The sequence below is a fragment of the Anser brachyrhynchus genome (assembly GCF_964034855.1).
Source record: "Anser brachyrhynchus genome assembly, chromosome: 10".
Lineage (NCBI taxonomy): Eukaryota > Metazoa > Chordata > Aves > Anseriformes > Anatidae > Anser > Anser brachyrhynchus.
The window spans coordinates 11,440,106-11,461,838 of NC_137705.1; the positions used below are offsets into that span (position 1 = coordinate 11,440,106).

General features: G+C 59.8%; 1 protein-coding gene across 5 annotated transcripts in view; it reads right to left on the reverse strand.

The window, feature by feature from the left end:
• The window catches only part of PLXNA1 (plexin A1), a 108,731-nt gene that overhangs the window by 37,618 nt on the left and 49,380 nt on the right, over window positions 1–21,733 (reverse strand). For all 5 annotated transcript variants that reach the window (XM_080605965.1, XM_080605969.1, XM_080605967.1 and 2 more), the window contains exons 9-11: window positions 13,970–14,084; window positions 7,584–7,784; window positions 114–210 (exon numbers count right to left, since the gene is read on the reverse strand). In XM_080605965.1, the coding sequence (XP_080462091.1) occupies window positions 114–210; window positions 7,584–7,784; window positions 13,970–14,084 (413 nt within the window). The remainder of the gene's footprint in view (window positions 1–113; window positions 211–7,583; window positions 7,785–13,969; window positions 14,085–21,733) is intronic.

Here is a 21,733-nt window from a genome sequence, read left to right on the forward strand (position 1 = left end):
CTGGGGGATGTGGCTGGGAGCATCGCTGCCTCGCCGGTGCAGGGAGCCAGGTGGGATGGGGGCCGGGGGCGCACGGGGCTGTTTTCCCACCCCGGGTCCCATCCCTCACTCACCTTGGATGTTCTGGGGGTTGTCGATGACAAAATTCCCATTCCAGACCACGGACAAGTTGACCGGCAGGTCGCTGATGTCGTTCCCTTCGTAGAAGTACTGCAGGAGGGGACAGAGGGAGGCAGAGGCCGTTACCGGCGGGGTGACACACGCCGGGGGGTGCGGGGCACCGCCACCGGGAGGCCGCCCCTCGACCGCGAGGAGAGGGATGGAAAAGGGAGAGAGAGGGCTAACAGACTGGACAAAGCATCGGACACAGCACAGGCAAACCAGCAGGCTGGACTGCCAAAAAAATAAAGGAGCAAAACAGAGGGTTTCTAAACAGACCAAAATCCCGTTAACCCAAAGGTCCGAATCCTCTGCTGGGAGAGGCGGAAACGTTTAGCCAGCGTGCCTGGAGCACACGTGCACCTCTCCGCGCCAGAAACACCAGTGCTGCGAGGGGGCTGTGCCCTGCCCCACCTCCTCGGGACCAGCACCGCCACCCCGATTCCCCACACAGGGACGTGACGGAGCAGGATCCGACCTCCCAGGTCCCCGGGGCCTGGTGCACGATGCCCAAACTCAGGCTCCAGCGCCCAGCTGGGACGTCCCCACCTCCGCTGCTCCGTCAAGCCCGGGTGAGCGCGAGCACGCCAGCAGCTCCCAGCTCCCAGCCCGGCGCCTCCTCCCACCCAAAGCCTCTCTCCCCCTCTTCGCCAGCCGAGCCGCAGCCCCGGCAGCCCCATCAATATTCCCCGCACAGCCCCAGCACGCAGGCGGAGAGGTTTAATCGATACGGAGACAGGAAGGCAGTCGGAACCGTCCCTGACAGCTAATGACCTCCTTCGGCAAGAGATTCCCCGCTCCTCTCTGGAGAAAATGACAGGCGTGTCAGGAGAGATTAAATGAATGATTCATGGGTTGCTGGAGTTTGTTAGGGAGCCACGGACACGCGGGCAGCAGCTCGCCCAGGCGGGGACCCGGCTGCAGGCTGGACACGGCTGTGCCACCTCCAGCAAGCCCGGGGCTACCCCTGGCCTCCCCTGCCCACCCCAGCCTCCATAATCCCATATCCTGGCCTCCCCCCCCGACCCCACCAGGCACAAACCAGAAGCCACCTCTGGTCCCACGCTGCGCACCCACAGCTTTTGGCACATGGTCCTACACCCAGGGGCCATTCCACCGAAGGGCAGGCTAGAAGCCCCCAAAAACACGCTCCTCCTGGGGAGCAAGGCTGCCGTGGGCACCCATACACAGAGGGTTTAAGGCACGAAACATCCAGCTGCAAACTCAGCTGCTCCACCACCGCCTGCCCTCCCCAGGGACAGCTCCATCATGGGCTGCTCCCGGACGCAGCGGTGCTGCAGCCGCATCTCCACCATTCAGCACCTCTCAGCCACATCTCCATCACCAGAACCGGGTTGGGAACCCAAATTCACCCTCCTCTATCCCATACCCACACATCTGACCACGCAGAGGCTGAGGGTGTCCCGGCAGGACGGAGCTAGGCAGACCCAGGGCGGCGAGAGGCGGCCGTCCCCTGTCCCCTGGCAGCACGGGCGCGCACGTGCTGGGGAGGGCGGCGGCGGCGCTGGAGCAGGGTTCTGCCGTGACGAGCCACGTGGCAGCGTAAGTGAAATTGGCATTTTCAATTTGTACTCTGACATGTCTCATTTGGGGCCCTGGCATCTCGGGAAGGCATCCAGCCTGCAGCTGTCCAAAACACTTATTTGCATCTCTCTGCCCCGGCTGCTTTTGGAAATTAGTTCTTCTGGGAGGTGGGTTGGAGGGTGGAGGAAGAAGAATAGGAGGAGAGGGAGGGAGAGCGTTAACTCTTCGTGCACCGGTCCCGAGACAGCAACAGGTTTGCACAGAAGGCTTGCACAAGAGCTGCTGTCCATCTGGGCACGGCCAGGGCTCCCCTGTGCCGAGCACGCTGAGTCTGGGGCGGCAGCGGGTCGCTGCTCAAGCAGGCGCTGCGCAGAGGCAAGTGGCAGGAGGCAGCAGGGGTCACTGCCCCAGCGGGCAGCCACAGCAGGGGACGGCTGAGGGAACACGGCTGACGATGAAAATCACATCCTCAGCGTTCCTGTCGCCGTCAGCAGCATTTCACCTGCCCTACGGAGACGGGCAGTGGGCCCACGGCTTGGATGCCGCCACCCGTCCGTATCGGATGCTGGAGCCACGGCTCCTCCGGGTGCAGGCAGGAGCTGCAGCCACAGGGGCTCCGATTTCCACCTCCTAGGAAGACAAGGTCTGCCAGGTGCGTCTCTGATTTCCAAAGCACCTCTTATTTTGAAGGACACGTTCAGAAGGTTCGCTCCCCGCTGAATGAGGGCTGCTTTCGCAGCTCTCCTCCGGCCAGCCTGGCGCTCACCCCAGCTCCCCGTGACTCCCCGCCCGGGGGCCCAGCCGGCTTTGGGGCCGCTCCAGACGTACCCCTAAAGCCCAAGAAGGTCATGCAGAGAAAGCAGGGCACAAACGGCCTCCCCAGTCCCGCGGACAGGGTGGGGAGCGAGGGAAGGCGGCGGCAGGGAAAGCAGCCAGGGCTGGGGCCACGTGCTAGCGGCACGGCCAAAACCGCCCCCCTGCTCCCGCTCCCCTGTGCCTCTTCGTACCCTCCCGCACGTTAACCCTCTTACGCACTGCGATGTTTGCTTTGGGGCTTGGCAAGAGGCTACCCGACGGCTCCAGCACTCTCTTGGCTACCCAGGAAACCTCTGCCGTACCAAGTTCAGCCCCGTGCAGCCTCTTCCAATTCTTCACCCTCGTTAGTGCCACCGGCCCTTCGACACCGCCCGATCCCCCTGCGCTGGCGGGACACCTGCTGCAGATCCCCCAGGGGACATTTACAAGGCTCTTCCACCCCACAGGATCCAAACCAGCGCCCGAGGACAGCCAGCAGGCCCTGTCACAGCGGCTCCTCCCCGCTTCCAGCTAACACACGGCTGAACATCCATTAAGCACTTAGCTGTTATTAACTCCCCGGTTAATCAATCGCCGCGGCTGCCGGCGGTCTGGGACCGGCTGCGGGCGGGGAGGCTGGGATGAGCTGTGGCAGACGTACCTGCGCTGTGCCACCACGTTCTGCGGCCCCAACGTGCCCGGGAGCACGCAGCGTGCCCAGGATGAGCCGTGGGCGAGGGCAGCTTGCTCTGGGAGCCAAAATACAGCAGGCACAGCCCGGAGAGTAAAGGGATGGAGCAGAGAGAGAAAAGCAGGCTCGCGTACCACGGCACCACCCGCAGAAGGGGACGGGGGAATACATGTCACCGAGGGAGGCGGTGGCACAGACGGGGCATCGTGGCCCCTCACCTAGCCCAGGGCAGCGTTTCGGTGCCTCTGGAGGAACCGAGACACGCGTGGAGGGGCTGACGGGGGCCATGCCAGCCTGGACGCAGCTGTTCCCAGCATGGTGTCCCTCTGCAGGGAGGTGACTCAGGCAAGGGGACTCCTCGCCAAGCCCTTCTCAAGGCTCTTCGCCTGTAACTTAGCTCAGGCATCTTCCTAAGTAAGCTCTGCAACCACCTGAGCCCTGCTTCCCGTGCTCGCCCCATCCCCACCGTGCACCCCAGGCAGGGGATACCCACGGGCATGGCACACTGGTGCCACCTCCCCATAAATCTCTCGTGTTTGGTCCTGGTAAGGGCCCTGCTGGCAGAGGTGGGCAGCGAAAGCTGCTCGGCTCCCCTTGGGGAGCTCCAAGGGGGTACCCCTGGGGAGCCCCAGCCAGAAAGGGTGCACCCAAAACGCAGGGGCAGGGACACCACTTCCCGAGAAAGGCATCGTGCATCGGAAGGGTTGTTCCCCTGCCCCCTGCGAGCTATGTGAGCAAACCCACGCATCTGAATTTTCCTTCACTCCCCCCGCCCCGAGGTCCCCCCCTCCTTCTCACAGGCACCATCCCCCTGGGCTGCGTTTCTGGAGGAGCGGCTCGGCTGCAGCTGTGTCCTATTTTTCTGTAGTTGATGACCTCAACTCCTTCCCCGCGCTACGGGGACGGCAGTAATGTACATCGCGTCTCGCCAGGGCTCAACTGCAATTCATCATTATTTTATCTGCTGGAATTTAATTGGATCCTATCAAACTCTCCTGATACTCCCTTTTCACTTTAAACACTGCTGCAGGAAAGATAAATGTAGGCACCGCTAGGACAGAGAGCGCGGCTTTGTCGGCGAACGGTTCTGGGGTTGTGGGCTCCAATCCTGCTCCTCTCTCTCCACGGCTGGTTAATTAGAGATACACACGTTGGAGGTGCGTGGTGCTCGAACGGGGCACGTGCATGTGATTTATGTGCCTCTATAAATACACCCTTGGCCCAGGAAAATACCGTCATCCGCACAACAGCACGACTTGACGGGAACGCTCGCCCTCTGGTTCTGGATCTCCTTTTGCTCCTTCTGCACCCATCTCCTCCCTTCCCCTCCCATCGCACGCAAGTTGCTGCCCCCGGCTTTGTCCTGCCCCAAATTCATCAATGCGTACGCGAGAACCCAAGAGCCTGGGAATAAAGCAGGCCAACGCCTGGGCTCCGTCATGGTAAAAAAAACACCCAGAAAGCGTGAATCTGCGGGTCTTGCCTGCCTTCCCGGCATCCGCGCCCGGAGCTGGGCACCACTCGCGTGCAGGAACCAGCTCGCTCCTCGCCCCCTTACGCGTCCTCCCATCACTCGCTGCAGGCACGTGGCAGAAGCTTTGCAGGGCCGCGTCATTTTGTCACGGGGACAAGGACAGCGAGGTCGCTCCGTGCACCCCACGCCGCTCCGGAACGAAGGTCCCGACCCGTGCCTGCACCAGGGGGTGACAGCGGGGTGACACGGGGGTGACAGCGGGAGCCGCAGCTGAGCGTGTGGCACGTGCCGGGGGGATTGCGAGGAAGGAGCCGAAAGGGAGATCCGGAGGTGCCCCAGCTGCTCACCGCCACGTGGGGCTTTTGTCGAAGGGGAAGGGAAATAACTGAGGCGTGAGGCTTAACTGAAAGCGCCCAGACAGCAAACTCGGATACTCTCCAAAAGGAGAGCAGGGTTCCTTCCTATTTTTACTTTTAAAGGGAAAGAGCAGCTCTTGGGCTACCCCAGCCTTACGAGGAACATCCTCAGGAAGGTAAATCCCTGCCAGGGAGAACACCTGTAGTCGTTTTGCCAGCGCCAGGGCTAAATTTCATGAAGTCAACTGAATGCCTCTTACAGGCAGTAGCACAGATTCTCAGCTCAGGCGCTCTTCCACCAGTGAAACTGTTCATTTTATGCAACATCTGGAAGGATGAGGCCTGCTTAGGGATGGCACAAAGAACGGGCAGAGGTGAGGGCTGCCTGGAAAGTGAAATTCAGCAGCGTTATCTGCACAGACTGAGGGATAGGTGGCCCTTTTCCCATCCTCCGCTGCAAGAAAGCAAACTTGAAAGCGCCTGCCTCCAGAAGATTTAAAGCAGCCAATTAACAAAAAAACTAGTTTACTGCTGAAGAATTTATTTTCTTAGTTGGGTTTTTCTTTTTTTTTTTTTTTTAGCTTCTTTGCAGTGCAGGCAGAAAACCCTTAGGGTTGCTTTCTTTTCGAAGAGGAGAAAAAGACTGCAGTGAGGAGGCACAAAAGGGGTTTTTCTGCTCACTTTTTGACCTGGGATGTATGGGGAACACCAAGCCCCGTCTCCCTTGAGACTGCTGAAGATCTATCGGGTGCCTCAAATGATGTTTATAGTCGACACTCAAACCTTAATGAATGGACTGTTGAATATTTAACAAAGATGTCCTTTCTTCAAAGTGCTAAAAAGTCATTGGAGTTTGACAAGCACTAAAACCAAACAAAAGACAAAGAGTTTTAAGTGGACTTGACTTATTATCCCCTCCATTCATCCGCAATTCAGGAAAGCATCCCTAATTCAGCAGCGTAATTAACCTCTTGTTTAGGACCCATTGAACTCAGGGAAACAAAGCACGCCTAAATGCCTCCCCGAACCGAGGACATCCATTTCTCACTTCCACGCGGGGAGGACAGCGTCGCCCCGCTACTCCTCCGCTCACCAGTGTCCTCTGCGCCACGCAAGACCCAAAGCCCGGCCTGACAAACGGATCCCGAAGGGCAGAAACCCGCAGGGCTTCCCAGCCTGGAGGCGAGGGAGCCCCCCGGGCCACCCGCTCCGGCGGGTCACCGCTGGGTGACTGCGCGCGACGCACGAAGCGCTATCGACAAGCCAGATGGACTGCAAAAAAGACAGGGAGGAGACGAGTTTCACAGAAGTGTGAATTTGAATCACCCACACCATAAAGCAGCCTGGCTAAATGCCCTCAAACATTAAAGCAGGCGAGCAGACCCCGAAAGAAAGACAGCTTCTTTCAAGCCAGAACTTTTTTTTCCCTGCCTTCTGTGAAGCTGCCCTGGGCCTGAAAACAAAGCCTGCTGCCTGAGACCTCAGCCCCGCCGAGCTGCTGCAGCCATCCCGAGCACACGCAGCCTGCAACGATGCTGGCCCCTTTTTCCAGCCATTTCGCCCTGCTTTTGGGACGTAACTGGCAATTTTGAGGTCAAACATCCAGCCCTGTTAGCCCAACAGAAGGCGGCTGCACTCCGTGCATCCAGCTCCTGGCTGAGCACAGATCCACCAACGAAATTCCCCGGCTGCAGCTCAGGATGGGGACATTTCTGCTCCTAACACACTGCGTGTGGCAGGAGAGCCCCCAGCACCCCCCAGCGCTACCGCACAGGGCACGGGGCTGAGGCAGCGGGCTCAGGGTGTTCCTCATGCCCAAATGCTGTACGCTAGGGAGGCTCCTGCGATGGCTCCTAAATGTCACCGATGCCCCCGAAGGCCAGGGGAGCGGGGATTGGTGCCGGCGTTAAGCTGCAAATGAGCTTTCACAGTGTGAGTGATGGAAAACAAATTTTAAAGGGATTAAACCGGGGGGAGAAGGGAGGGGCTGGCTCCACGCAGAGGAGGAAAGGTCGGTGCGGAGCCCAGCGGGGCACTGAGCAACGCCACCTCCCCATGGGCAGAGCCATCAATACCCCGGATCTGCTTGCTCAGGGGCTTGGTGCTCCCCGCATGGGACCACCACACAGCAGGGCATACCCACACCGCTGAGGGGCTGCAAAACCCCATCTAACTTAGGGGACACAACAACCGAGCTGGGCAGGCATCAGGGAGCAAACTCTAGCCGCAAGGAGCGAGCGATGCACCAGCGAGCCGGGATGCAGAGGGAAGGGGGCAGGCAAAGCTGGTCCTGGCCCAAGCAACTTTCCTCAGCTTTCGAAAGCAAATTTCCCTGGAAGTGCCCCTAAAGCCTGGCGGGTCCCAGGTCTCAGTGGCAGGGGTGTCGACCCCATATGGAGCAACCGCAGGCAGCATCCTCCCCGCGCACCTGGGAGCAGAGCAGTGGAGAGCAAGGGCTGCGAGCTCCCCCCTGGAGCCCCCAAAATCTCCATCAGCTGCCCCAGAGGGAGCACACGGGGCCACGAAGCATGCGCGGGGCAGGGAAATGCCGCGGATCACTCACCGAGGTGTTCTGGCACTGGATGCTGGTGCTGTTGAAGCGCAGGGCGGTGACGCGGGTGGTGCTGCCGGGGATGTGGAAGATGCACTCATAGTTGCGCTGCCCCGACTGCGGCTGCGGCAGGTTCTTGGCCGTCAGGGTGATGGGCTTCACCACGCCCACGGGGATGTAGATCTGGGTGGAGGGCAGGATCTGGGGACAGTCCTGCAAGGAGAGCGAGGGGCAGAGATGAAGAGGGAAAGCTGCACGGCTTCCCCTAGCAGCGGGACCCCCCCCTTGGCCAGGCAGGGCCGGGTGCTGCCAGAAAGCCCCAACGGGCCACACACTCGTGTAAATCCCCGTGTGCACCCAACCCCAAATCAGCTCCTCATTGCTGCTCCAGCCTCAACACAGAAAAGGAGACTGAAGAGGAGCCTTGCGGCGGGGAACTGGGTGTTTTGGGGCAAAATGGCTGGTAACAAGACGGGCTTTGACGCTGGCATTGCAGTCAGTAGGCTTCAGAGTAAACACCCGCTGGGCTACACGCCGTCAGGCTTCCCTCTCAGACGTCACACAGCCTCCACTCCCCTTTCTCCGTGAATGGACAGACACGGCTTTTCCCCTTCCGTCCCTCTGCAACGCCACACATCGCTCTGCAGCAAGTTTTGCTGCCGTTTCGAACCGTGGCCAGCTCGAATCCGCCTCACCCCAACCAGCCTGACTGCGGGGGGTGCCAAAAACCAGCGCTTCCAGCGCGGGGATGATGATGACTCCGACCCAGGGAGGAAGGCGAGGGCAGGGAATGGTCCCCAGCTCCCCGGGGAAGGAGCCATCGGGAGGGCAAAGCGAGGCACTCGGCTTTTAATAGTCGCTGGCGCCCAGCTGCTCCGGGGGAGCCGCGAGCTGCGTGCGCAAGGCACAGGGGAGCAGGAGGGAGCAAAAATAAATGAGCTCAGGCAGAAAAAAACAGCTCCCCATCCCCGACGGATGCCACTTCGGCAACAACAGCCTGATGCAATCCCACGCCGGCCTTGCAGAGCTTGGCGGAGGTCTCGCACCTACGGCAGCGACACTGGGAAGCAGCAGCTTTAAATAACGGGGGCAATGGGGAATAACACGGGTTAAAATGAGCTGGTCCCAAAACAGAAAGTGCTGCTGCCCGGGACAGCTCCAACCCGTGCCACCAGCAGCCACGTGTGACCGAGGCCGCCCAGGTGCCTCCCGCTGCCACCAGCACCGTGCTGGACCCCGCAGAGCCCCAGGCTGAGATAAGTCTATCAAACGTGGCAGAGAAATAAAAAGCAATCGTTTCGCTTGGCAAGGATTGTCAGAAAACCCCAACTCATTTCACTTTTCCAGTTTCCCGTTCCTCTCCAGCCTGTATTCCCCAAAAGCACGATTTTTAAGGGGGAAAACCGCTTGTCCCCGGAACATGCTACACAAAACAAAAGCAGGGCCAGGCTGGGGACCCTCAGCACTGCCCCTGCCACCTCCCTGTCACGACCGATCCTCCGCCAAGCAGGGCTGAAGGCGCCCTCGATTCCAGAAACACCCGGGGCTCGCAGCGGGAAGGCCCCACATGCCCGCTGCCTGTCCGCAGGCTCCCGGCTCAGGACGGGCTCAGCGGCGCTGATGGAGACACCCCTGCCTGATCCCCCTCCGCATTGCAGGGGGACGCCGGGGGTGGCACGAGCCTCCCCGCAGGGCACGCAGACGCGCGGGGAGGATTAGCTGACGGCTTGCTCTCCGACACCGCCACCTCCTTGTTTTTCCATCGCTGCTGCTCCAGGTCCAGCCAGGGCGGTGGGTACCTCCACCCGCCCTCGTGCCCACCATGGCTGCTCACAAGACCCCCGGGGAGATGCAGGGAAGGAGGCAGGCGCAGCCGTCCCCCCCCCCCCCCCCATCCCCGATGCAGGCACGCGGGGCGGATTTGCTGCCCGGTGCTTTGAGCCGGAGCTGAGTTCCCCCGCTACGTCACTCGCTCTGCATCTGCCGGCAGAAGCCAAGTGTCTCATCCAGCAAAAATTTCAGCCGGCTCCAAAACAGGAAGCACCTGGTGCTGGTGGGTGCTGGGGCAGCGCTGCCCAGCCCTCGGGGTGGCAGGAGGGGTGGGGGCACTCGGACAGCTCATTTCCCCTCCGAGCCCTTCAAGCAGCTGACGAAACTCGCCCCTGCGCTCGCTGCCTGTCCCTTAAATCCCTTGGAAATGCTCACTGCTCCCCTGTCCTGCAGAAACCAGGCCTATCTGCACATCCCTTGCTTCCAGGATCAGGGAGCTACAAAGCAACGGGATGAGCAGAAAGCAAGGCACCCTCCCCCCGCCTTCCCAAGCACTGCGCAAGGCAGATTTTCTCCCATTAAAGATGTTTTTCCAGCTGGTTGAGAACGTTACAAGGGTGCCCAAGTTTGCTTGGAGAGCTTAGAGACTGAGCCACACTGCAAAGCTGCGGTTTGGGCTTCTCTGGCAGCTCCAGGCTCCAGCTGCAAGGCTGTATCATCGGCAGGGGCGGGATGAGGGCAGTCTGGGGCTGGCCCTGACCCTGGCTTCCCCCTGCCCAAGTCCCCGGTGACCAGGGTTGGTCACGGAGCAGCCCCGGGGCACACGAGGGGCACCACGAGGGGCACACGAGGGGCACCATTAACAGGAGCTGGGCACACGTGCTGCGGCTGCAGCAGCAAGGCAGGACAGCTAAGGAGGGGTGCAGATGGATGGGACGCGTGGGGACAGCAGGGGACAGCTGGGCACGGTCACCTTGGGGGTGCTTGTCCCCAGGGGCCAAGGGAGCAGGCTCAGGGCACCTCCGTGCACGGCCCTGGGAGCTGCAGAGGGCATCGAGGAGCTAAATCGGGGGCTGAATGAGTCACTCGCCACACCACCCCCTTCTGCTCCAGCTGCCCGAGCACCCGGAGGGCCGGACCTCTTCCCAGCAAAGCACAGCTTTCTCTGAGGCTTTTGGGGTCCCCCACCAAGTCCTCCCGGGCTCAGCCATTCCCATCAGCCAGGGGAATGGAGAAGAACAACCACGAGACTGAGCAAACGCGCTCGGTCCCCGCGGGTCACAAGCCTTTTGCCCTCAGCGGTTGCTCCACATCAGGCAGGCACCAGGGAACGTCTCAGGAGAGCGACTGCTGGGGAAAGGAGAATTCGGCTTCAATCCCTGATCACACCCACAGCCACCACCGGGCGCTGCAAGCAGGGACAAGCGAAGAGCAGCCCGTGCTGCTTCATCATCCCTTCCCACCCCTTCACCCCCGGAGGAAGCCACAGAGGACCGAGAGCTCTGGGAATGAGAAGTAATCAAAGACTGCAGAGCTGAGGGTTCAAAGCCACAGAAGCCAGCAGGCAGGGACATCCTTCCTGCTGCTGCCGTTCCCAGGCAGATTTACACGCCTGGTGGCTCCTGCCCACACCCCAAAAGAGCCCAGTAACCCCAGACTTTCAGGGGAACGTCCCAGGCATGCCCAGGACAGTGCTGTGGGTTTGCACTTCCCAGCAGAACACCCACCTTCCCACCCGGGAAAGAAATGAATGACGCTGCCAGTGGGAACCAGCAGATACTGGGTTAAGCTCCGCTATTAACAGATTTCCATGCCTTTCCTGACCCGTGCCCACCACGCTCAAACCAAGTGAACTGCAGGCAGGCCAAATCCTGCTTAAAATAACTCGGGGAGTTACACGTCCTCCCAGCAAGGCTCGGGCTGAACGTCCACCGTGGGTTTGTGCAGCGGTGCCGTGGTCTGGCACCAAGTCACCCCTGCCCACCGCCAGGCTGCACGGCCGGGGACAGGGGCAGGATTTCGGGTCTCAGCACAGACGGGCAGCCCGCAGATGTGGCCGGTCCGAGGGTGGCCGACCACCCCTGCCAGGAACTGCTGAGGCCGCACCAAAGTGCAAACGAGCTGAGCCAGGCTCGCCAGACCTCAAGGCAGGCGCCGCTCCAGGTCCCAGGGTGACCAAGAGGTCTGCCGGGGGACAGCTTGCCCTGGAAGCGACACGAGTCCCCTGGGAAAGGTGCCCGTGTCCCAAAGACAGCACACCGGGGGTGTTACCAGCTGTGTTGGCTTTGAGGGGACGGGGGAAGAGCGCCAGCACTGCCCACCGTGCACACCAGAGCTGCTGGGAACCGCTGGCGCTGAGCACCCTGTTTGCAGAAGCTGGCTGGGAAGGCAGCCTCGAGGACAGGCTGATCCCTCGCCAGATTTCTTCAGGGCACAAGCTGGGAGAAAACAGCTTTTTCTAATCTTCTCGTGTTACACAATTCCCCTTTGTGTGGGGCCGCCGAGCTGGGCTCCTTCTGGCCCGTGCATCACGCAGGCTGTGCGGGACACGCTCGAGCACCGATGAGCACGATGCAAGCCCCTGGCACTCGGATCAAACCACGAGGGAAGCAAGAGAAGGTGCCAAAAATTGGGAGTTTGGTTGTCTGGGATGGAAGGGACGGCGGAAAGCCATCACTGCTCTCATGTCACAGGGAGTGCGCGGGGCTGGGCACACAGCAGAGCATGGACGGAGAGTGGTACGGGGACAGAAGGGGCTGCTCCACGAGCGGCATCTCCTTCCCGACGTCCGCCTGATGCTGTGCAGAAATGGCAAGTGCCGAGCCCACCTACCCACACACACGAGTGGTGGTTTCCAGCTCTCCAGATGTACTTGGCAGAGAGAAGGCTTTGCTCAGCTCCATGCCCAGAGGAACGATGCTGGATCCAGTGCAGCCCTGTGCAGGTAATGCCACCGTCTTCTGGAAGGCCACCCACATCCTTCGCTCCCGAAGCCCAAAGAGGTGCAGGGAGCACCCAAGTAGGGACCCAAGCACCTCTGCATGCAGACTGCAAAGCCCAAATCTTCTCCTGTAGACACGCCAGCTCCACGCAGAGGCAGCAGGACCAGGCACCCTGGTTTTCCACAGGGAATGGGGAAGAAGACACGCAGGGCTAGCCGCAGCACGGGTGAAGATGCTGCTCCATCCATCGGGTCCCAGCACAAGAGGAACGGTGCTGCTGGTGGCCACGCACTGGCTGAGTAATGGCCCAGCTCTCCTGTCCCCTCGTGGAGGGCTTGAGCTCCTCAAGCAATGGAAGAGACAGGCATGATGAAGGGGAAAAATTGATTGTTCCCTGCTGGGAGCTTGACCTGTTCCAGCGAGGAGCCCAGAGCAGCTCCAGAGGCAGGGTCAGGAGGGAAAACGACACAGCACGTGAGTAATACGGTACAGGGCTCCTCAGCGACAGGCGGTTCCATCCAACTCCAAGGCCAGCACTGAGGCACGGGGACACGGAGGACAGCAACCCCGATCCAGAAGGGGACCCAGGAGCCCAGCGGTTCCCACCGAGGATGAAGGGAGACATCATAAGGCACAAATCACACGAGATCCACTCAGAGATGTGGCTGCTGCTGCTCCCAAGCGGAGGGACACAGCGGGAGGCTTGCTCTCGTGCCAGCCAGGACGGCGAAGTCTTGTGAGGCTCCTCAGACAAGCCTCTTTTGTTCTTTGTTCCCAGGAACCAGCCCTGGCTTGGCGGCCACCACGACACAAGCTCTGATGGAGCTCAGAGCCCAAACAGCCAGGGTGGGGGAAGTTTCTCTGCGACAATTCGGCAAATGCTCTCCCCAGGCCACCATCCATTCGAACCGTTCAGCAGGGCACTGCCGCGCTGCTCCCAGCAGCACGCCTCAGGCAGCAGGGCTGGAAACCCACATAGGCTCAACCTGAGACACCTCCTCTGGGTTTGGCAGGGTCAGGAGAGACTGTCCTCCCCAAAACTCTCCCTTCGGGACCCACAGAGACACAGGTTGCTTGCCAGACCTCGCCAGATCTATCCCAAAGAGCCAGCGACGGCCTGGCAGGTTGCAGGGGCAGGGACCTCCTGTAGGTGCCCCGTGAGTGATGGATTTCCCCGGCTGGCAGCACAGATGCTGTGCAGGATAAACCCCCACAAAGTAACATGTTTCTTAGCAAAGTATTAGAGACGAAGAAGGCGTGAGGTGCAGCAAAATGTTTTGTTTTACGGATTTAAACCTTCCCCTCTCTGAAAACAAGTTGTTCTGCAATGACAATTCAAGCTTGCTCCCTTCAAAAACATCAAAGGAAAATGCTTAAGCGTCTCTGCCTTTGTTTTTCACTTCACTCAGCCTAAAGTGCTTTCTGACTTAGCCCAGATTCCCAAACAGCCTCTGCAATGACACTTCCCAGCTCACACAGCCTCTCCCCGCCAGCAGGCAGCCCCCCAGCTCTTCCCACAACTCCCTCCTTGCTTCCCAGGCAAGCCCAGCACCGCGGGCACAGCCTGCGTGGGAAATGAGGCGGTGGGAAAGATTTGGAAAACGCTTTTTCTCTGCTAAACCCATCCCTGCAGGGCAAGGGGTCACGACAGGACAAGGAGAGGAGAGCAGAGGTGGGTCGCCTTACCTCGGAGAGCTTGACGCGCCCCTCCAGGAAGGAGCAGTCGGCGGCGTTGTGGGTGCAGATGTGCCGGTATTTGCACCAGTGGCAGGGGAAGGAGCCGTTCACGCAGGACAGGCAGCTGCGGAGAGAGCGAAGCAGGCAGCGTTAGGTGGCAGCAGCAGGGGCCAAACCCCGTGGCAGCACCAGGGCCGATCCTGCATGGGGACTACGCAGCACCACGAGGTCGGCCGGTGTGTAAAGGAGGGGGTTCAAGGCCTCTCTCCCCCCAACCCCAAGGGATGGCAGACAGCTGTGCACCCAGGGCTTTGCTACCCAGGCTCAGCAACACCACAGGGGTGCTTCATCCTTCCCCCAGCACCCACCACGCTCCCCCTGCTTGGTGGAGCTGAGCCCATCCCTCCCCACCAGCCCGGGAAGGGGCCGCGCTGCAGCTTTGGGAGCTGGATTTTGCCGCGATGAAAGGCAACTCTAGCACGAGCAGGCAGAACAAGGGCTCTCCGCTGCGGGGAGAGGGGGCGGAAGAGCCGGCTTAATGCACGCTCATTGAGAGGAGAATGAGAAGTGGCTAAAGGTTGGGTCAGATTAACGTCTCGGGACTGTGGTGCCTTTCAGCCGCGCACAATGCGCCGTGTGTGACCCGCTCCCCGGCCCCCTCGTCCCCAGCCCTTTGCGGCAGCGTGTGCACGTGCCTCCCACCCGAAATGTCTCCCTCTTCCTGCATAGGAACTCCGGGATGGGCACCCCAAATCCCTGTCCCTGCATCCTTCAAAGGTGTGGGGACAGCTCGGGGTGCCCAGGCACGCGTGGGGCTTTGTGGGGCCACAGCTCCCCGCCCGGGGGGCTTCACACCCTGCTACATCCACAGCGATAGCTTCCTAAATCCATGCGCACACGCTAAGGAAATATTTAATTAAGCTGCTTGTAAAGGGGGCTGGAAGTCATTTCCATGTTTCGCTCACATTTTCACTTCCAAATGAACAGCCCTTTTAGCTTTACCCACAAATATGCTAATTGAGATGCTCCTTATGCAAATATATGCAATTTTATTTCAGCTGCAGAGATTCGACTTAAAAGCACAGCCGTAGCCTCCTATCTCCGGTTGCTTTGATGGAGGGAGGTGCAGGGGGGAGGCGCGGGGGACACAAAAGGACCGCTCCTACCCCTGGTCTTCGCCCTAAAGGGCTCAAGCACAACCTGGGGGGCAGGTAAATGCGGGACGTGGGGGCAGCGGGGCAGGGAAAGCAGGGTTAATCCTCGGGGAAGCGCAGCCACCACCGAGGCCATTCAGCAGAGGCACACAAGCAGCAGGGGTGAGCTGCTGCACGCCGGGGGGGTTCGCAGCCACGAGGCCTTTGGGGTCCTGAAGAGAGGCCCCGAGTCCCATACATGCCACCCGGTGCCATGCGGGACACCTCCACCTCCCAACTCACTCCCTGCTGGCTGCTTCTAACCGACCGGGTCGCTTTTAAAGCGATAATTTTCAGAGACGATCTTCAAAGAGCCACCATAAGTGCGCTCACACACACCTCTGGCCCCACAGCACCTAAGGCCCGTCGTCCCAGAGAGCACAGCCTAGAGGCCAAGAAACCAAAAAATAAAATAAAAATATTTAAAAAAAGAATTCACCCCCCAGAGCCAGGGGCCACGGGCCCGGCCCTGCTGCAGGACAGGCCGAGCTCCAAGGTCAGGCCCCGTGGAGGGGCTGGGGCTGTCCCCGGGCAGCCATTTGTCCCCGCGGCCTGTTCCCCACGCGGGAGCAGGCTGCTCGGCAGCACGGTGCCATCTGTGCTGTCTCTCTCCTTCCCACGGTCAGGCACTTCTCCCTCGTCACTTCTTGCCTAAGAGGCTTTCATCACTCCTGATAATTAGGGGGAGTTTCTCCCGCGTGCACTGAAGCCCCCCCCCCCCCCCCCTCCCCGAAGCGAGGCAGGGCGAGCAGCCTGGCCAGGCACAGCACCGATACACGGACCCCTGGGGACCCTCAGTTTGCTCCCCTCGTCCCCAGTGCCTCCCCCCGAGCCCTTACAGGGACCAGGCAGAGGCGAAGCCCGCAGGGAGGGCAGGAAAAAGGGGGGGGCACCTTGGCTGTGCTCCCCTCCCTCCTCACACCCTTGTGCACGAGGAGCTGTAACCGCTCCAGGATTTCGGGATCGCTCTGTGCACAGATTCCCCATCCTGAAACAAGCCCGGGCTTGCTGCCTGCCATAAATCCGCCCCCAGAAAGAGCCGGCAGGCGGCTCCCCACCAGCAGCAAGGGGACAGCACAGCTCTGGGCAGGCTGGGGGCAGCACCGGAGCCTGCCCGCAGCGTCGGTGCTCGCCCCCAGCTCACCGCCAGGCTGGCTCGAGGTCTCCCGGTGCTGTCCCCTTGCTTTTCCAAACCGAGCTCCGGCAGCCCCAGCAATGCCACAGCTCTCTCTCGGTCGCTGCAGCTATCTCCCGGTCAGAGAAGCCAGCGGGGAGCAGGCTCACCGCCCCCCGCCCTTCCCAGCTCCCAGCCCCAGGCGTGCCACGCGTGCCTCGCCGCCGCATCGGCATCCAGCCGGCCTGGGAACGCGGCCGCTTCGCTTCCCTTATCTCCGGCCTGAAAGAGCCGAGGGCTCTCCAGTGCTCCGAGCGGAGAGGGAGAGGCAGAAAACAAAACCGGCATCCGCAGGAGCGAGATAAGGCTGGGCGAGCAAACAAGGGAGGGAGGGAGAGAGGGGAAGGAGAGGTTGGCTAAAGGTGAACCCCACCAGCTCCATCCACCTCGCAAGTGGCCTTTGGAGAAGCAGCAAGGCAGGGGAATAATCCTGTGCTGAGGGCTGGGATGTGTGCACTCATGATGGGGCTATTGCCATGGAGCAGCGTGTTTTTGGGGGAAGGACACGGCACAAACTGCAGGGAGATGAGATGGGCCGAGTTCAGCGGCACCCAGTGCAGAACGAGGGAGGGCCACCGAGAGGGGAACGACGAACACGGCGCTGGTGTAAACAGCATCTGCGTGCACTCGCCACAGACCGCCCACGAGCCCCCAGGCTGCTCCTCAGACCTTCTCCTGGCAAGGAGGATGCGTCCTTAGTGAATACCCAGCTCCAGCACAGCCTGCATCTGGAGCAGCAGCTGCACGGGGTGCGGGGCCGAGCTGCAACACTTGGGGCTCTATATCCATCGTTTTGCCCCAGGGAGAGGGGGAAGCTGGAAGGGCAGCAGGAGCAGGCAGCCAGTGCCCCCAGCCCCTACCCAGACCCCCGGCACGAGGCAGACCCACGGCAGGAGATCCGCTCTCACCTCCCTCCAGTCCTCTCCGCCCACCTCAAACCACCAACTTGCTGCCCTCCCTTTTCTGGGGGGCTTTTCCATCCCTGCTGTGATGGGTTTTGCTCGGGGTCCTGCTCACAGGCGCAGGGCTTGGGCACAGGAAACCCACTGTGTCTGCACATCTCCCAGCCTAGAGCTTGCGGAATAGGACCCCGAGTTTTAAACTCTTCCGAAGTAACTCATTTGAAACACCCCACCAGGCTGTACCAGCCCTCCTCCTCGCTCACAGCGATCGTGACCTAACAGAGGTTATCCCGAGCAGTCTCTGGTGAGATCCTACAAGGTTTCCCACCCGCCCTAGCCTAGGAACAGGCGCAGATCTGTTACCGCCTCGCAGCTCAGAGGTGGTAAAACACGGATACGCTCAGTGAGCTGCCTGCAGCCATCTGTCCTTGCCGTGGAGGAGAAAGCATCTGCAAGCATCTGGAAATCAGCAGCCCTGGCTTTGCAAGCAGCTACCGAGCGCGCCGCAGGCAGCCCGGCCGGACAGGAGCCTGGTAACAAGGCTGGCACCGTCCCACACTGCCACCAAGCAGCTGGGACAAAGCGACCGGCCGGCGGGCTCTGCGGCACGGCAGGCGGGCAAGGAGAGCAGCCCCGCTGCTCCCAGCCCCTGAGCAAGGCATTAAAATCCCATTTGCCTAATGGAGACTTATAGGGCCAGCCCGACCTGTGCGACGGGGCCGCCCTACTCGAACGCAGCAGTCGCATCTCTCCAGCCAGGACAGATGTCTGCACACTGCTCAGGATGCTCAGCACCCTTGGAGACACTCAGCACCCCGGCACCACAACTGGCACAGCCACGAGGGCAGTACCACCGTTAGCCCGTGGATGTGCACAAGCACGGCACAGCCATCCGTCGGCACCAATTTCAAGTCTGCCCGGCTCCCCTCTCTCAGCATCAGTCACCCCCACCTGGGATTTTTCTCCTTTGCCTGTGCCACCACCCGGGTTTTGCTTCCATGCTGCTCGTGGCCGTGGGTTTGCCTCTCCCCACGTGCCAGGGGCATTTTGGTGATGGGCCAAGCACACCACAGCATCACACAAGCGCCAGTGCTCGCGTCCTCCCTGTCGCCTCCGCTTGCCAGCCCCCCAGGACCAAAAAGACGAACCCCAGCAGCGGTTAAGAACCTGAATTTCAGGAAGCAAAACCCAGACAGCAGGCGTGGGAGCAGTGGGAAGAACCACGTCTCGGCTGTCCTTGGAAACAGCTGGGTAGGGTGGCTGTCAGAGGCAGGGGCTGGACGAGGGGGCTCTGTGCCAGCCCCACGCAGGCTCCCCTGGGGCCCCCAGCTCTGCAGCTCTCATATCCGAGGAATTCCCCTCTCCTCGTGCTCCCCGCCCTCGCCCTGCAATTGTTCTCTGGCTTCGCAGGGGGATTTCCCATTCACCCACCTCACGCTGGAGGCAGGCGGGGAGCCTGGCATCCCGGCTTTATCTTTAAAGGGGACTCATTTCCCAGAGAATGCTTTGAAGAGGGAGCTTAATGCTTACAAAGACAACCTCCACATCTGCACACAGGCACTCCGGACACAGGCTGATTCATTAGACTATCAAAGCCGCCGAGTGGTCTTCAATCGCATGCGCCTGATCAATGCCCCATAGGAAGCCCCCGAGGGAACCATGCAGGCCTCCAGCGTGGTGCTTCCCATCCCAAGCCCACAGGGGCAGCCCCGTGAGCTTGTGGATACCCTCCCGCATCCCTCTCTGCAAAGGACCCAGTTTTCTGCACTGAACTCCAGGTTTCCTCTTCTCCGTTCAATGCAGATGGTGGCTCCACCAGCAACCCCCCCCCCGATGCACAAACCTTCAGGAGAAAAAGACCCAAAACCTGGAGAAAAATACGCCAAATGTCACAACCTGGAAAAAATGTGCCTGAGCCCCAGAGGAGCTTTCCAGGCAACCCAGAGCAGGAGGAAAGCCTTCCCCCCAAGGACACGATGCGCTGTCCTTGCATGCACAGGAGCACTCCACATGCTCCATAGGGCATGAGCTGGTGACAGGGGTCTCGGTGCAGATCCAGCACTCTCCACATCGTCCTGCGAACCTTTAGCAAAAATCCCCCTGCTGAGGAATTCAGGAGCATCTGACCCCAATCAGCCAATGCCCCTGACCCATGCACACCCCCTGTGCATGGAGCAACCAGTGTTTGCGACCAGATCCCTCCCTGCCTCATCATACAATAGTTTTACCCATCCTCAAACACCTTGTGGCCTCAAAAGCCTGCTGAAATTCCTGCCTGCTGTGAGATGCCCTGCCTCCAAAGAAAGGCTCAGTGAGACAAACCCCCACCTGCCTCCTTGGCTGCATCTCCGCCTCCTCGCAGGCTGCGGCAGGAGCCGGGCGCAGGCCTTGTCCTCGTCGCTCTTAACAGGAAACGATTTGTTTTCATCACAAACAAACCTTGCTCATTTCTCAGTTACAACAAGCTCTGCCTCCCCGCTCTCCCCTCGAATCCAGCAGAGCTAGGACGCGGCCCTGCTGCGGGGCTTTTCTGCAGGAGGAGCTGGAGCAGCCCTGGTGCAGCGCCTGGTACCCCCAGCACACCCCTCTCCGTGTTGTTACACCATTTGTTGTGATTTACACCCTTTCTGCATCACCTGGGGATCGCCCACATCAGCCCAGCTCCCAGAAAAAGGGGACTGAAAACAGTCCGAAGTCACGGCATCACCTCCCTGCTGAAGAGGCTGGAGCCAAAGGGATCCCTTGTTGCAAGCAGCCAGCTGGAAGCGTCCTGTAAAGGGGCACGGCGCCTGCTCGCTCCCTGAAAACCACAAGGCATATCAATCAGGCAACCCAAAACAAGCGCTATCCTGGGCATCTGAGTCTGTACTCAGAATTTCAGGCTGCAGGTATGAGAAAGGGAAAATCAGAGAAAGAAGAGGCACCTGATGAAAGCCTGAAAGGCACTGCGAGTTGCGGGAAGGAGCCTGGAACAAACCCTCAGGACCTTCCGCCTTGGAAACGCACGGGGAGAGAGTCGTGCGAGGCTGTAAGGAGCAGAGACCTGGGATGCTTGCACAGGATCCGACCCGCAGCCACCAAAAGGCAGTGCATCTTGCAGATGCCTTTACAGGCATTTGCTGAAAACCGTAGGGGTCAGACCCAAAGCCACACAGGTGGAGGAGCATCAGCTCCCCAGGAGCTGCTCCGGCTTACACCAGCAGAAGAGCTGCCTTGCAATTCCTCTTTCCCCAGCAGTTTGAAAATCTCACCTAAACACTTCATCCTTGGCTGAGGAATGATTTCGACGTGCGGGCCTCTGGCTCCCAACCCAAGCAAAGCTGCCCGAATGTAAAACGAAAACATAATGCACGGTCATCAGAGAACTCCACAGGAAAAACATTAGCCTCGTGGAAAAGCACATTGTTCCTAATACAGAATTTATCAGGCTGACTTATAGATTTTCCTCCGCAAAATATGAAACCTGGATCTGAAAGGCTATTAACTCCGAAGAGATCCATTAAAGACGCCTGTCTGCAAATGGTATTTAAAAGTATTGCATCACCCTCGAGATTGTCGTGTTCTTTGGGTATGATTCGACTGCAGGTCACATAGTTAAAACTGCCTCCAAACCCTAAAATTCTTGACGTAAAGAAAATAATAATAATGTTCACCAGCCTAGAACGTGGACTTTTCTATCAGCTCCAACCGGAGCCCATAAATATTAATGCATCCATAATTAGCCTTTTTAAATAATGCATCCAAAATTAAACATCAACGCGGTAATAAATCAGTCAGGGCTCTTTGTTGTAGGTTTGTTGGGGAAGAGGGGGGTTGGTTTTTTGCTCCTATGTCAGGCACATAAAATAAAATGCCAATTCCCTCCCCAGCCCTTCCCGCTGGACCAAAACGCTGTGGCCCTCGTTGGGCTAATCCCATCCTCCTCGTACTTAAAAGTCCCGTTTCTATCGTTTAGAAAAATAAAAGTCGCATCTGCTTCCTGATTTGCAAAATAATGACATGCAGCCACCCTGAGCCAAAGCTGAGCTCATGTTATTGAAACCACACAACGTGAAGGGAGACAAAGCTCAGCTCGGGAGGCAAGGTGAGTGCGAAAGTCAAGTTTGCAAACTCCCTCCTCCCTCGCTCCCCCTCCTCGCCGCCGCAGCGCTCCCTGGAGAAAATCCTGCTGCTTGCACCGGCGCAGGCAGGGCAGAAACCCAGGGGCTGCGATGCACAAGGCTTGCAGGGCCCCAGTGGAGTGGCGACAGCTTCATTTTGCTTTCTCACCTCGATGTCCCTGGGCCTTTCGGAGGCAGGCCTCCCTGCACGCACCCGGCTGGGGTGCCCGCATCTCACCTGCCTTCCCCTGATCCACGTGGGAACCACAGCTCGCTCGCCGAACACAACCTCCTAAGCCAGGCTAGATCCTCGGCAAAAAGCTGTCCCAAAGAGATCACTCCGCGTTTGCTTATCTATAATTACTGATCAGCCCGAGTGCCACCATCCGTGGGAGTTTGCTGGC